The sequence below is a fragment of the Gossypium raimondii genome, chromosome 13, assembly GCF_025698545.1.
Source record: "Gossypium raimondii isolate GPD5lz chromosome 13, ASM2569854v1, whole genome shotgun sequence".
NCBI classification, from domain to species: Eukaryota; Viridiplantae; Streptophyta; class Magnoliopsida; order Malvales; family Malvaceae; genus Gossypium; species Gossypium raimondii.
The window spans coordinates 14,330,315-14,344,907 of NC_068577.1; the positions used below are offsets into that span (position 1 = coordinate 14,330,315).

Consider the following 14,593-nt stretch of genomic DNA (forward strand, 5'->3'; position numbering starts at 1 on the left):
AAAAGTATTTGTTTCATAAAAGATAAAAAATAAAGTCAAAGGAAAAAATTTTCAAAATTATTTTCAAAATTATTTTTCTGAATCTATTATGATTTTATATAATAATATTTTCTAAAAGTTGACCAGAAATAGCGTGTCTCAATATCCACCTTAGTTAAAGTTGAACCCTTCCCATCTGACTTTTCTCTAAAACCCTTTCAATGCATTATAAAGGCGAAGCTTCTCATTTGATTTGCCATGATAATCTCCTCCACCTTCCGCCATGGTAACGCCACCACCACCGCTCTTAAAGATCGACCTCTGGACCATCCGGTCTGAATACTGCCGGATAATCAAAGCCCACTCCCGCCACTTCCTAGCTCTCTCACTCCTCTTCCTCCTCCCTTTCTCTTTCTTCTTATCCATCTACCCCTTTATCGCCATTGAATTCTACCTCAGCTTCCTTCAGCAAGATCCCTCCATCTTCCCCACTAAAACCTTTATCCTCAATCTCCTTTACACCCTCCCCATCTCCATCTTCTCCCTCTTGGCAACCGGTTCCATCACTTACAGCATTTTTCACGGCTTTTACGGTCGACCCATCAAGCTTTTATCCGCTATAAAGGCAGCTTTCACTTCCTTCTTCCCTCTCTTCTCGACTTGCCTTATGACCCAGCTTATCGTTTCTGGGATCAGTTTGATCCTTGGTTTAGCCTTTTCTGCAGTAGTTATTTTAGGCTTCCAAGTTCGTTACCCTTCACCTTATTTCATTTTCCTTTGCCTTGTTTACGTGATTATTCTCTTGTTTGTTGTGGTTCATTTACAAGTGAATTGGATATTTGCTTACGTAGTTGTCGTCGTTGAATCAAGCTGGGGGTTTGAACCATTAAAGCGAAGTCGAAATTTAGTTAAAGGAATGAAAGGGGTTGCTTTGAAGATTATACTGTTTTTCGGCTTCTTCATTTCGATTAATACCTGGCGCTCAGTTATGACATACGGAGATTCAGCTGCTGATAAATGGACAAGTTGGCCATTTGTTTTGAATATTTTCGTCACTTCGACCTTCTCTATGGTGTTTTTGTTTTATAATTTGGCTGCAAATACAGTTTTCTATATATATGCCAAGGCTCTACATGGAGAGCTTGCTGAAGATGAGGAATTTGCAGCCAAGTATGTAAGTTTGGCTGTTGATGATGGGAAAGCTCCTCATGTTGTTTCAATTGTTTAATCGAGTTCCATTTATGTTCTGTTTTGTTTATTGTTTATTAGATTTTGCATTGTATAGATGAAAAGAAAGATGAATGAATTAACTATATGTAAAGAAATGATTCAGATTTGTAAGGATTAATGAAAATTTAGTACATATTCTAGTTTGTTAATAATGAGTCTCTTTGCATTGTAATAAAACTGTTTAGCTTTCCAGTTGAGGCAATCATCCCGTCATTCCATGGCAAAAAGTATCGAGCATGAAGATGAGAGTTTAGAAGCATATTCAAGTCGCAGGGATGTTGAAGAGGATTATGTAAGATCCTGAAGGTGCTACCAAGTGAATCAAAATAAGAAAATAAAGGACTAGAAAGCAATATTCTGTATTTAACATAATTTATTACCAATTTACACATGAGTTAATAGAAAAATGTGCCACATATATAACGGTTAATAAAATGTAAAATTTAAACTAAAAATTCAACCAAAATTAAAATTTAATATATACAAATACACGATGTTTGCAATGTTAGCATATCTAGTAGAGCTGCTCCTGAAATGAATGGGGTAAAAGATACAAACTTAAAATGGAATGACTCAGCATACCAGCTTAGCTGTAAGGTTGGCAGCTGTCGAATTTGTTACTCTCAGGAGTAACCAACTTTGTCATTTTCTTTTCCACTTTTGTATAAATCCACCGTCCCTACTATCAAATGAATGGGACTGATTAAATGAAGAGTCAGTTTTCTCCTTTATTTTCTATATTCTTTCTGCCCTTCATATCTATTTTTCAACTTGCAAAAATGAAGCTATGAAATGCAAGCCTCATAATTCCACAAATGCAATTCTAATTAAACACAATCTTCCTCACCACTTGCCTCACCAACTTCAAGAATCCATATGCTCTTAGCAATACCACCCTTCTTCATGGGACATGTTTTTCTTCATTGTAAGGGATCGTAATCCTAGTGTTTTGTGGTTTGGGTTTGTTTTTGCTGTAGGCAGGGGATATGTCTTCTGTAACTCTGGTTTTAGCTGTTGCTCAGTTTTTAGAGAGAGAAAAAGAGTGATTTTAGAGAACAATGGAATATATTAAGTGGTTTTAGAGCATATTCTCAAATGGCACGGGGAGTGATTTTTGTTCTGCTGTTTTGAGTTCCATTTTGCAGGCAGTTTGGTGGTCAATTTAGCTACCTTAGGTACTCTTACGGTTTTGCTTGATGTGAATCAGTTATTTAGGGTCTCCTAATCAAGCTATGATCATATCGTTGGATTACAGCTTTGAAGGATAACTTTGAGATTCCAGAGAAGCTTTAGTGTGGGAATCCCCTGAAGTGTGCGAACGAGGGAAGGTTGGTCTTATAGTTGAGTGAGGTTTCGAGTCTGCAATTCTTTTTAGTGTTGGGACAAAGATCAGTGACCAGTTGGTTGTGGTCATTGAGGATATTCGGTTTATTATTTATGTGAGAGCTGCAAATTGAAACGATAGTATGATTATTTTAACAAAGTGAGGAGTAGTATGTAACCATTGGATAATATAATAATGAATGTTGCTAATAATTTCTTACAAATTCTGTGTAATAATCTTCATAAAAGCATTTATCATTGTTGCAATTTTAGACTTAAAATAATATTATTGCAATTCTTTTATTTGAAATTTTTTATATTCCATAGTTTGTGTAAAAATAGAATGTCGGTAATGACAATTTATCGCAAAGAAAAAAAAGAGAAAAATAAAGAACACATGATTTTATATGGAAAGCCTTTCGAAAAAAAAACCACGGTAGAGAAGAAGATAATTTACTATGTCGAATTGAATTATTACAAGAGTAGACTATGTCTATTTATAGGCTTGTAAAACCATATTTTAATAAGAGTGTAGTAAGATTGAAACACCTTATTCTAATCAATATCAAATAGATGGAGTTTAATAAGGTTTAAAAAACATTATTCTAAAATAAAATAAAAGAAGTATAGTTCTATAGGGATTTTTACTTTTATTTTATTTTACCTCTGTATTTTATTTAAATAAGGATTTGGGTCACTTAATTTTAACAATCTCCACCTTGACATGAATTCTCAATGAGCAAGTTCTTCATCGTGAACTCCCAACGAACAAGTTCTCCACCTCTTCCATAAAACCCCTTAAGGATTTAACTTCAACAATGAACACCAATCAAGTCTAAGCAATGCTCAAACTTGATTATAGGAAGTGACTTAGTCATCATATTTGTAAGATTTTCATGAGTACTAATTTTGCTCACAACAATATCACCACAAGCAATAATATTACGAACAAAATGATACCTAACATCAATGTGTTTTGTTCTCTCATGAAACATTTGATCTTTTGTAAGGAAGATGTCACTCTGACTGTCACAAAATACTTTATTGATTTGAAGGTCATCATTGAGTTCACTAAAGAGTCCCTTCAACCAAATAGCTTCTTTACAAGCCTCAGTAATCGTCATGTACTCAGCTTCAGTGGTAGACAAAGCAACTGTAGATTGCAAAGTGGCTTTCCAACTGATTGCACAACCTCCGATTGTAAAGACATAACATGTGAGAGATCTTCTATCTAGGTCTCCAGCAAAACCAGCATCAACATACCCAATAGCTCCATCTCTTGTTCTTCCAAACTGTAAGCAAACATTAGTAGTACCTCGTAAGTATCTTAAAATCCATTGAACTGCTTTCTAATGTTCTTTACCGGGATTCGCCATGTATCTGCTAACTGCACTAACTACATATGATAAATCTAGACGTGAACAAACCATAGCATACATGAGAGATCCCACAGCACTAGAGTATGGAACATGTGACATGTACTCAATCTCATCATCTGATTGTGGCGACAAAGGCGATGAAAGTCCGAAATAAATTTGCTAAAGGAGTACTAACAGGCTTAGCATTCTGCATATTGAATCTGCAAAGAACTTTCTCAATGTACCCCTTCTGACTTAGGTACAATTTACTTGTTTTTCTATCTCTGAGAATCTCCATACCAACTATCTTTTTTGTTGGTCCCAAATCTTTCATCTTATATTTTTTACTTAGTTGGGCTTTGACCTTTCTTATCTCGCCTTTATCTTTCGTTGCTATCAACATGTCATCAACATAAATGAGTAGATACACAAAAGAACCATCACAGTTTTTCTTAAACTAAACACAACTGTCAAAGCTAATTCTTTTAAAATCATGAGAAGTCATAAATGACTCAAACCTCTTGTACCACTGTCTTGGTGACTGTTTCAAATCGTAAAGGGACATTTTCAGCAAGCAAACATAGTCCTTATAATATCCCAAAAATTACTACTGTAATACCCCGAAAATTACTACAGTAAGAAAGTAGGTATCCTTGATAGTAAAATAATGAAATAAAGTGACAAAAAGGGAAATCTTGAGTTATGGCAACTTTGGGAATTATATTATGACATATTAATTCAAGAAAGGATTAAATCGCAAAAGTGAGAAAATTTTGTTGCCCAAGAGTAAGTACTCGAAATTTGAGAGGTTAAAGTGTAAATGCAAAAAATTTGAAGGACCAATAGTGTAAATATTTTAAGGGTAGAATAATCTAGAAACTAAGGAAAATGGATGAATTAGGACCAAATTGAAAAGGTGAAGAATTTTGAGGGATTAAATCACAATTTTATCAAATTAAGTGATGACTCAACGATGGAATTTTTAAAGATTATAAAGGGCAAAATGATCAATTAGAAGAGAGAGAAATCTAGAAGGCAATGATGATGTTGGTGATATTTTAGATTAATTAATTAATTAAATATTAGTTTATTAATATTTTAATTTGATTTTTAAATGATATTTTATTATTTTATTATTATTCTATTTAGTATATATATGGAAGGAAAGATGAAGAATCTTCATCTTCTTCCCATGCATCCAACGTATGAAGAGAAAAGAAAGAAAGAAACTTTCTTTTCTTTACAATTTGGTCCTTTCACCAAAAAATCACCATTTTCACTTAGAAATCAAAAGAATTTTCATATCCATCAAGAGATAAAGCTAACAAGGAGACAATAGGGAGCTAGAATATCAAGTTAGATTCAAGAAATAGAAGCTGGAGGAGAGAGAAAATCAAGTTAAAGATTGAAATCAATAGGACAAGGTAAGAACATCAAGATTTCAATATATTTTTAAGTTTGTTATTATTGAAAATGCATGGAAATGATGTTATAGTAGATTTTTCTTAAATGAAGTTTTTTTTTCTTGATATATTAGTCAAGGAAATAATAGAAAGTGATGGAAAATATTATAGAGAAAATGAATAAGGAAGTTATAAACTTAGTAATCAACATTTTGCATTAAAACAGTTTTGGAAAGCAGCAGTAGGCTAACTTCGAAAAATCACCATAAATTATGGAAATCTAATTATAGGATGAACAAAATTTGGAATTAAATCTTATTAAGTCTAGTTTATCATAGAAGAACGGTGTAAGTAACAGAAACATCATCCAAATCCTGTACAAGGAGATAATTAATTTTTAGTGAAGAAGGATCAGAACTGTCAGACAGCAAAATAGGGATGACTTTAAAGAATAAACTGTACTTATTGGCTAAACCAAAAATTCTAAAATTTTTATAGTAATAAGATATGCGAGTCTAGTTTTAGGGAAAATTAATGGATCTCAATTCACAGTTACATCGCTCAAGATATAAATAATTTTGTTACAATGACTCAAGTGGATAACTTTGAATGAACAAATAAATAAATAGTGAAATTATAGATAATGTTACATATAAGCATGTTATATACATTAAGGATGTGGAATGGAGAGGAGGAGGAGGAGGAAAATATATGATTATTCAACTAGCATGAGTTTTCATTAAAATGGCTAATTTGCATGTTTTAGTTCGGGACTAAATTGAATAAAAGTAATATTTTAAGGGTAAATTTGTAAAATGTCAAAAAGTGACCAAATTGCATGAAATGAATTTTTATTATTATTTAAATTAATAAATTGAACGAAATATTAATTTATATCAAGATTGAGTGGAAATTGAAGAAAAATAGAAAATTACCAAAATATCCACGAATTTTGGTATTTATGCAATTTATCTGGTAAATTCGTGTAACTTGAATTATATTTTAGATGATTGAAATATTTATATTGGATTGAGAAATTGATTTGAATTGTGAACATGAGAAATTGTGAATTGAATGAGATGGAAATGAAGCTTTGAATTACATGAGTAAATATCGGGTCTCGTAGGCCCTATTTGTTGTGAATATAATATTTCGAGGATATGCTATAAAGAATTATAAAAGCACATTAATAATTTAAAAGTTTTAATTTGGATGAAATTTTTTAACGTGGTTTAATACGTATGTAAATGTATGTCTTTTAGTAATGCCTCGTACCCTATTCCGACGTCGAATACGGGTAAAGGATGTTACAATGTGACATCACCAGATTCAGTCATAATGTTTAGACCGGGTTTGGGGTGTTACAGTCCTTTTTTTTGAGACTGTAAAACCCTCTGGTTGTTTGGAAACAATAAAATTTACACACTTTTACATACTCTTTTTAACTTAAAATCATACAGTTTCGATAAAATTCTTGTCGAAAAAATAATTAATTTTTACAAAATAATTAAAGTGCACTTAAAATATGAACATGTTGAATTTTAGTTAATTTTATAATTAATTTTGATGAATTTTGGTTATTTTCGACAGATTTGCATAAAGAGCAAAAAATGGCTCGACAAACACTGCTAGAGCGCAAAACGAGAAGCAATTTGAAGTACCGAGGCGAACTAAATTTTAGCCTAATATGGTCCAAAATTATATTTATTAATTCATAATATAATTAATTTCAATTTATATCTAATTTAATTTGGGTTAATAAATTATTATTAATTAATTATGAAAAAGTGGTCCAGTTGAACTGAACTGACCAAGAAATGGACAGCCCAAAAACTATCCCTAGAGTTGACCCAAATCAGCTTATTAGCTGATTATTTAATCTTTCAAAGAGGCCCTTGAAGACTTGTTCAAGTTGCATTCAAACCCCTCCACAATTGGTGGTTTTATAGATTTGCCCCAAGCCTAAATTAGCAAAGTTTAAATTATCAACCTTGACACATGTGTGGTCGGCCAAGGGAGGGCCCTTTGCTGATAATTTTAGCTATTTTTAGCAGCCCTACTCAGCTATAAAAACCCCCTTAGGCTGTTCATTTGAGAAACACACCTCAAGCATTCACATCTTTCCTCTCTTCTCTCCACTTTCTCTCTTCTTTTCCATTCCAAAATTACCTTGCTCTCTTGTTGATTTCTCCTCTTGGGAAAGAGGCATTCATCAACTATCTGGAGCAACAATTAAGTTTTCATAGCAACCTTGGTTGATGAGAACAGTGGAGTAGGAAGAACGGAGTAACTAGTCAAGCCACGGAAAAACACTGGATTTGATTCTTGTTCCCTATCTCTTTAATTTTTGTTGTTGTTATGCTGAACATATCTATGAATATTTATGTTGTTGGAATGGTTAATTTAATCAATTTAATTGAATTTAATTCCTGTTAGGTTGATTGCATTTCGTTTGTTAAAATTATTGAAATTGTGTTTATGTTGTTATAGGCCTCAGTAAGATGCTTGATTAAGTAAAATCATGACTAAGTTATTCTTGCATTACAATTGTTAGGTAACTAATGAATTAATTATTTAAACGGATTGAAATTGTAATTAATGAACACAGTACTTAATCAGTGCATGTTTAATCATCTAAGGTAGCTGAGGGTTAGATTAACAATGATATCTGACGATACATTTGTCTTGCATAACTTGCAAGATTATTGTGATTAAACTGTTTCAAGGTAAGGATACTTTGTTACCTCACATAGTCTTTTATATGCTTATTAAATCGAGTTAATTGTTTGAATTGACATAGGGATATGTACAAGAGATTATTTCGATTTAATAAGTATGTATGTGCAATAACATATTTGCCTATTAAGATTTGTTTAATCGATTGAATTGACATAGGGATATAGTCAAGAGATAAATGGATTTTGGTAGGTGAGTATGTTCTTAAGTTAGCAAATTACCGAGTTGTCGTGAACTTATTCGTAACAATATAAACATGAGTTTAATAATTCTAAGTTAAGAAATGTAATTAATCTAACACAATTATGTCATCTTGATTAAAATCGTAGTTTGAAATCGTGCATTTGAGATTTATTTATTTAGTTTACTTAGTTTAAAATCTTAGTTTTTAATCACCCTCTTCAAACAGAATATTTTTCTTGACCAAAGTGTTTTAAATAGCATTCACAAATTATTCTTTTCACAGTCCCTGTGGGTACGATAGCTCGATATTTACTTGTCACTTTATTACTTGTTGCGATTGTGTACACTTGCACATTTCCGTCGTTCCAAGTTTTTGGCGCCGTTGTTGGGGACTGTGTTTTAAAAAAGTCATTATTTGTGAAGTTGTTAGTTTTGCATTTTGGTTTATTTTTCTGTTCAAATTTTAACTTAGTTAATTTTTCTGTGATTATTTCAGGTGTTTATGAGTATTGACCGAATCATCGATTTACTCCCTATAGACCTTGAGATTGAACGAACTTTTCAACAGTGAAGAAGACAAGCAAGTCAGAGAAGGACTGAAGAGACGAACATCGAAAATCTGAATCAAGGAAACGGAGCAAGCCTTGCTCAAAATCCTATTCTTATTGCTGATGATAGGGATAGAACTTTGAGACAGTATGCCATGCCAGTATTTCATGATCTTAATCCGGGTATTAAGAGACTCGAAATTGAGGCACAACAGTTCAAGTTGAAGCCAGTCATGTTTCAGATGCTTCAGACAGTGGGCCAATTCAGTGGAATGCCTATTGAAGATCCTCACCTACACTTAAGACTGTTTATGAAGGTGAGCGATTCTTTCAAGTTAGCAGGAGTACCCGAAGATGCATTACAATTGAAGTTGTTCCCATATTCACTAAGGGACAGAGCTCGAGCTTGGTTAAACTCATTACCACCAAACTCAATTTCAACATGGCAAGAGTTAGTAGAAAAATTCCTTATGAATTATTTCCCGCCTAGCAAGAATGCTAAGTTGAGGAACGAGATCACTACTTTCCAACAAATCGATGATAAGTCATTGTATGAGGCATGGGAAAGGTACAAAATATTATTACGAAAGTGCCCTCATCACAGAATCTCACATTGCATACAAATTGAGACATTTTATAATGGTCTCAATGCTCACACGAGGATGGTAGTGGACGCTTCTGCTAATGGTGCTCTCCTTTCTAGGTCTTATAATGAGGCTTATGAAATCATTGAGAGGATTGCCAGCAACAATTATCAATGGCCAACCAATCGAGCAGCGTCATGAAGATTAGTTGTTGAAATACATGAAGTAGACGCTCTTACTTCTCTCGTATCTCAAGTATCATCAATATCCTCAATGTTAAAAAATCTTACTACCAGCACAACCACTAAATCAATTTGAAAATGTAGCATGTGTTTATTGTGGGGAAGGACATTTGTTCAAAGAATATCCATCGAACCCAGAATCTGTATATTACATGGGTAACTAGAACCAAAATCGAGGAAGGCAAGGGCTACAATCCAATTTCTATAACGAAACACGGCGAAACCACCCGAATTTTTCCTGGAGTAACCAAGGGGCAGGAACCAGTAACAATTATGTCCAACCTAGATCGACCCAACCACCTAGTTTTTCCCAACAAGCTCAGAAACCAACCCAAGCTAAACCATCCAATAGCCTAGATAATCTATTAAAGGCATAGATGGCGAAAAATGATACCTCTCTAAGGAATTTGGAGAATCAAGTGGGCCAACTTGCAACTGAACTTAGAAATCGACCACAAGATGCTTTACCTAGTGATATGGAGAATTCAAGGAATCTAAGGAAGGAGCATTGTAAAGCGTTAACATTGATGAGCGAAAAGACTTTAGAGCTCAATTCCGTCGAAGCTGAGAAGGAGACAGCTAACGCTCAAGACTCAGAGGAAGTTCAACCGAGTGTTAAAATTCCAGTTTCATTGAAAATTGAATCTGCAAAATTTGACAAGGTAACTTCTGAACCAGCTAATTCTGATCAACTAATAACTCCGTTAAACGCAAAATTGCCACAAAAAATGAATCAACCAGTTCCTTTAAAGAAACCTCCACCACCCTACCCTCAAAGACTTCAAAAGTAGAAGCAAGAAATTCAATTCAAGAAGTTCCTAAATGTACTCAAGAAACTTCATATCAATATCCCGTTGGCTGAAGCACTTGAACAAATGCTGAACTACGTCAAATTCATGAAGGATATCATGTCTACAAAACGAAGGCTTGGAGAATTTGACACGGTAACCCTAACGAAGGAATGCAGTACATATCTTCAAGACAAACTACCCCTAAAATTGAAGGATCCTGGATGTTTTACCATACCTTGCAATATTGGAGCAACATATTGTGGTAAGGCATCATGTGACTTGGGTGTGAGTATCAACTTGATGCCCATGTCAATATTTAAGAAGTTGGGGATAGGTGAAGTTAGACCTACTACTGTTACACTTCAATTAGCAGATTGATCCTTAGCACATCCAGAAGGAAAAATCGATGACGTATTGGTATGTGTAGAAAAATTTATATTTCCTACTGACTTTGTGATTCTAGACTTTGAAGCAGATAAAGAGGTGTCAATCATATTAAGAAGACCATTCTTAGCAACCGGAAGGACCCTTATTGATGTGCAGAAGGGCGAGCTTACTATGCGTGTTCAGGATGATTAGATAACATTTAACGTTTTTAAGTCCATGCAATTTCTTGACACAATTGATGATTGTTCTACAGTGTTCGATTTAGAGGATTTAATCATGGAGAAAGAACTCAATTATGTTGATGACCCATTGGAACAAATTTTGACATCAGATCATCCAAATGATGAAGAGGAAGATGAATACTTAGCTTTGTTAGAAACTAATCAAAGGGGATTTAATATGCAATCCCGCTTTAAATCTTTGGAGTTAGAGAAGATGGATTATGCCCAACCAAAAGCGTCAATCAAGGAGCCACCTAAATTAGAATTGAAGGTACTTCCCTCACATTTGAAATATGTTTATTTAGGTAACTCTTCTACTCTGTATGTTATTGTTTCAGCAGAATTAACTACTGAGCAAGAAGAGAAACTCATCATGGCGTTGAAACAATTCAAGAAGGCTATTGGATGGAACATAGCCGATATTCACAGAATTAGACCATCTGTATGCACGCACAAGATTATCTTAGAAGATGGCGAAAAAGGGACGATTGGTGGACAACGAAGACTAAACCCCATCATGAAGGACGTAGTCAAGAAAGAAATCATCAAGTGGTTAGATACGGGTATAATTTACCCCATCTCAAATAGTTCATGGGTAAGTCTTGTCCAGTGCGTGCCAAAGAAAGGAGGTATCACAGTCATTAAAAACGAGAATAATGAGTTGATACCGAATAGAATGGTTACGGGATGGAGAATTTGCATCGATTACCAAAAGTTAAACAAGGAAACTAGGAAAGGTCACTTTCCTTTGTCTTTTTTGGACCAGATATTGGATAGACTCGCAGGGCGAGACTATTACTATTTTCTCGATGGATACTCAGGGTATAATCAGATTACAATAGCACCAGAAGATCAGCACAAGACAACATTCACCTGCCCGTACGGTACATTTCCATTTAGGCACATGCCATTTGGTTTATGTAATGCACCTGCTACATTTCAAAGATGTATGATGTCTATTTTTACTGACATGATTGAGAAATATTTGGAAGTTTTTATGGATGATTTTTCAGTATTCGGAGATACATATGATGATTGCCTAGCCAATCTAGCCAATGTACTAAGGCGATGCGAAGAAACAAACCTTGTACTTAACTGGGAAAAGTGTCATTTCATGGTACGAAAGGGTATTGTTCGAGGGCATCGGATAACAAGACATGGAATTAAGGTAGATAAAGAAAAGGTAGATGTTATTGAGAAACTCCCCCTCCAATATCTGTAGAAGGTGTTAGGAGCTTTTTGGGCTACACTGGTTTCTATCGAAGATTCATCAAGGACTTCTCCATAGTTGCTAAAACCTTATGCAAATTATTGGAGAATGACACGGCGTTTAAATTTGATGAAGAGTGCTTAAGAGCTTTCAACGATTTGAAGAGTCGGTTAGTTTCGGCACCCATAATAGTGGCACCAGACTGGGATTTGCCATTCGAATTGATGTGTGACGCAAGTGACTTCGCGATCGGAGCTGTCATGGGTCAGCGAAGGAACAAAGTTTTTCTTCCTATCTATTATGTGAGTCAGACTCTGACAGGAGCTCAACTGAATTACACGGTAACAGAAAAAGAGTTACTTGCTATTGTGTTTGCTTTTGACAAGTTTCGATCTTATCTTGTAGGTTCCAAAGTGACTGTTTATACGGACCACTCGGCAATTAAGTATTTACTTGCCAAGAAAGACGCTAAGTCGAGACTGATCCGATGGGTACTTCTAGTTCAAGAGTTTGATTTAAAAATTCAAGATCGAAAGGGAGTGAAAAACCAAGTAGCAGACCACTTGTCCAGATTGGAGCCACAAGAAGGGAACTCTCCCCTTATACCAATTTGAGAGACGTTTCCAGATGAACACATATTGAAGGTAAATCATGTCCATAATACCTCTTGGTTTGCTGATATTGCTAATTTTTTAGCTTGTGGTTTGATGCCGATTGATAAGACGTATCATTAAAAGAAAAAGTTTTTTTACAATGTGAAGTGCTAGTTTTGGGAAGAACCGTATTTGTTTAAAAAGTGTGCAGATCAAATGATCAGGAGATGCGTGGCAGAAGATGAAGAACATAAGATTTTATACCATTGTCACTCAGCTCCGAGTGGGGGACACTTCGGAGGTACACGTACTGCAGCCAAGGTATTGCAAGCCAGATTCTTTTAGCCAACACTATTCAAAGATGCATATGCTTACGTAAAAAGTTGTGATCGATGTCAAAGGGTCGAAAATGTCACCAACAGAAATTAGATGCCTCGAACAAACATCATTGAGGTAGAATTATTCGATGTTTGGGGTATTAACTTTTTTGGTCCTTTTCCTCTGTCTTTTGGTCACAAGTACATATTAGTAGCAGTAGACTATGTGTCTAAGTAGGTTGAGGTAGAGGCATATCCGACAAACGATGCTAAGGTTCTAATGAAGTTTTTGCAGAAACATGTGTTCACAAGGTTTGGAACCCCAAGAGCCATCATCAATGACGAAGGGTCCCATTTTGTGAACAAGTGGTTGAAATGGTTATTAGATAAACATGGAGTGAAACACAAGGTCGCTATAGCTTACCATCCGCAAACGTATGGGCAAGCTGAACTAGAAAACAAGGAGATCAAAGGGATACTTGAAAAGGTAGTTTGCCCAAACCGACATGATTGGTCCAAAAGACTGGATGATGCTTTATAGGCTTACAGGATAGCATACAAGACACCTTTAGGGATGTCACCCTAGAGGTTAGTCTTTAAGAAAGCCTGCCATCTACCCTTGAAGTTAGAACACAAAGCTTACTGGGCTCTCCAATGACTTAACTTGGATCTTAAAAGTTCCAAAGAGAAACGGATGCTTCAACTTAACGAGTTAGAAGAATTTCGAATGTCTTCATATGAGAATGCCAAATTACTTAAGGAGAGACTCAACAAATGACATGATAAGAACATTCGAGTTCGAGAATTTGAAGCAAGTCAGCAACTCTTGTTATTCAATTCCAGATTAAGGTTCTTTCCAGGTAAATTAAAATCACATTGGTCCGGTCCATTTATGATTCATCGAGTCTATCCATACGGAGTTGTTGAACTTCAAGGTAAGTGAGGTAATTTTTGAGTTAATGCTCAATGCTTGAAACATTATTGGGGAGATAAAATTGAACAGAATCAAATCTCGTTCATTTTATCAGATATTTAATTTTTCTTGTTCTTTTGTTTGAATACATGATTTAACAGGTTTTTAGCGGAGTTTTATTATGCCTTTAGCGGTGCTTCTTAGCGCCGGAAGCGCCGCAAAAAATGCCGTTGTTGACAACTTCCCTAACGTTTGAGGTGTTTTTAAAAATAAACGCCGCTAAAAGTCATGACCTTTAGCGGCGCTTCTCCCACAAACGCCGCTATAGATCATGACTTTTAGCGGCGCTTTTCCTATAAACGCCGCTATAGATCATGACTTTTAGTGGTGCTTTTCCGACAAATGCCGCTATAGATCATGACTTTTAGTAGCGCTTTTCCCCACAAACGCCGCTATAGATCATGAATTTTAGCAGCCCTCCTCCCACAAACACCGCTATAGATCACTTTTAGCGGTATTTTTTAAAAAAAATGCCACTAATTTTGGCAGATTTGTAAAATAAAATTTTCCATATT

The 14,593-nt window shown here is 34.9% G+C and overlaps 1 protein-coding gene and 1 non-coding gene across 2 annotated transcripts; one reads left to right on the forward strand and one right to left on the reverse strand.

Moving 5' to 3' along the window:
- Positions 1-262: 262 nt before the first annotated feature.
- On the forward strand, positions 263-2,406 carry LOC105784585 (hypothetical protein). The gene is made up of 4 exons (XM_052627017.1): positions 263-1,189; positions 1,403-1,501; positions 2,187-2,251; positions 2,355-2,406. The coding sequence occupies exons 1-4, from the start codon at positions 263-265 to the stop codon at positions 2,404-2,406; spliced, it is 1,143 nt and encodes a 380-aa protein (XP_052482977.1).
- A 6,854-nt stretch (positions 2,407-9,260) lies between these two features.
- Positions 9,261-9,367, reverse strand: LOC128036428 (small nucleolar RNA R71). The gene has a single exon (XR_008193225.1). It is a non-coding gene; the product is annotated as a small nucleolar RNA R71 (small nucleolar RNA).
- Positions 9,368-14,593: the final 5,226 nt, after the last annotated feature.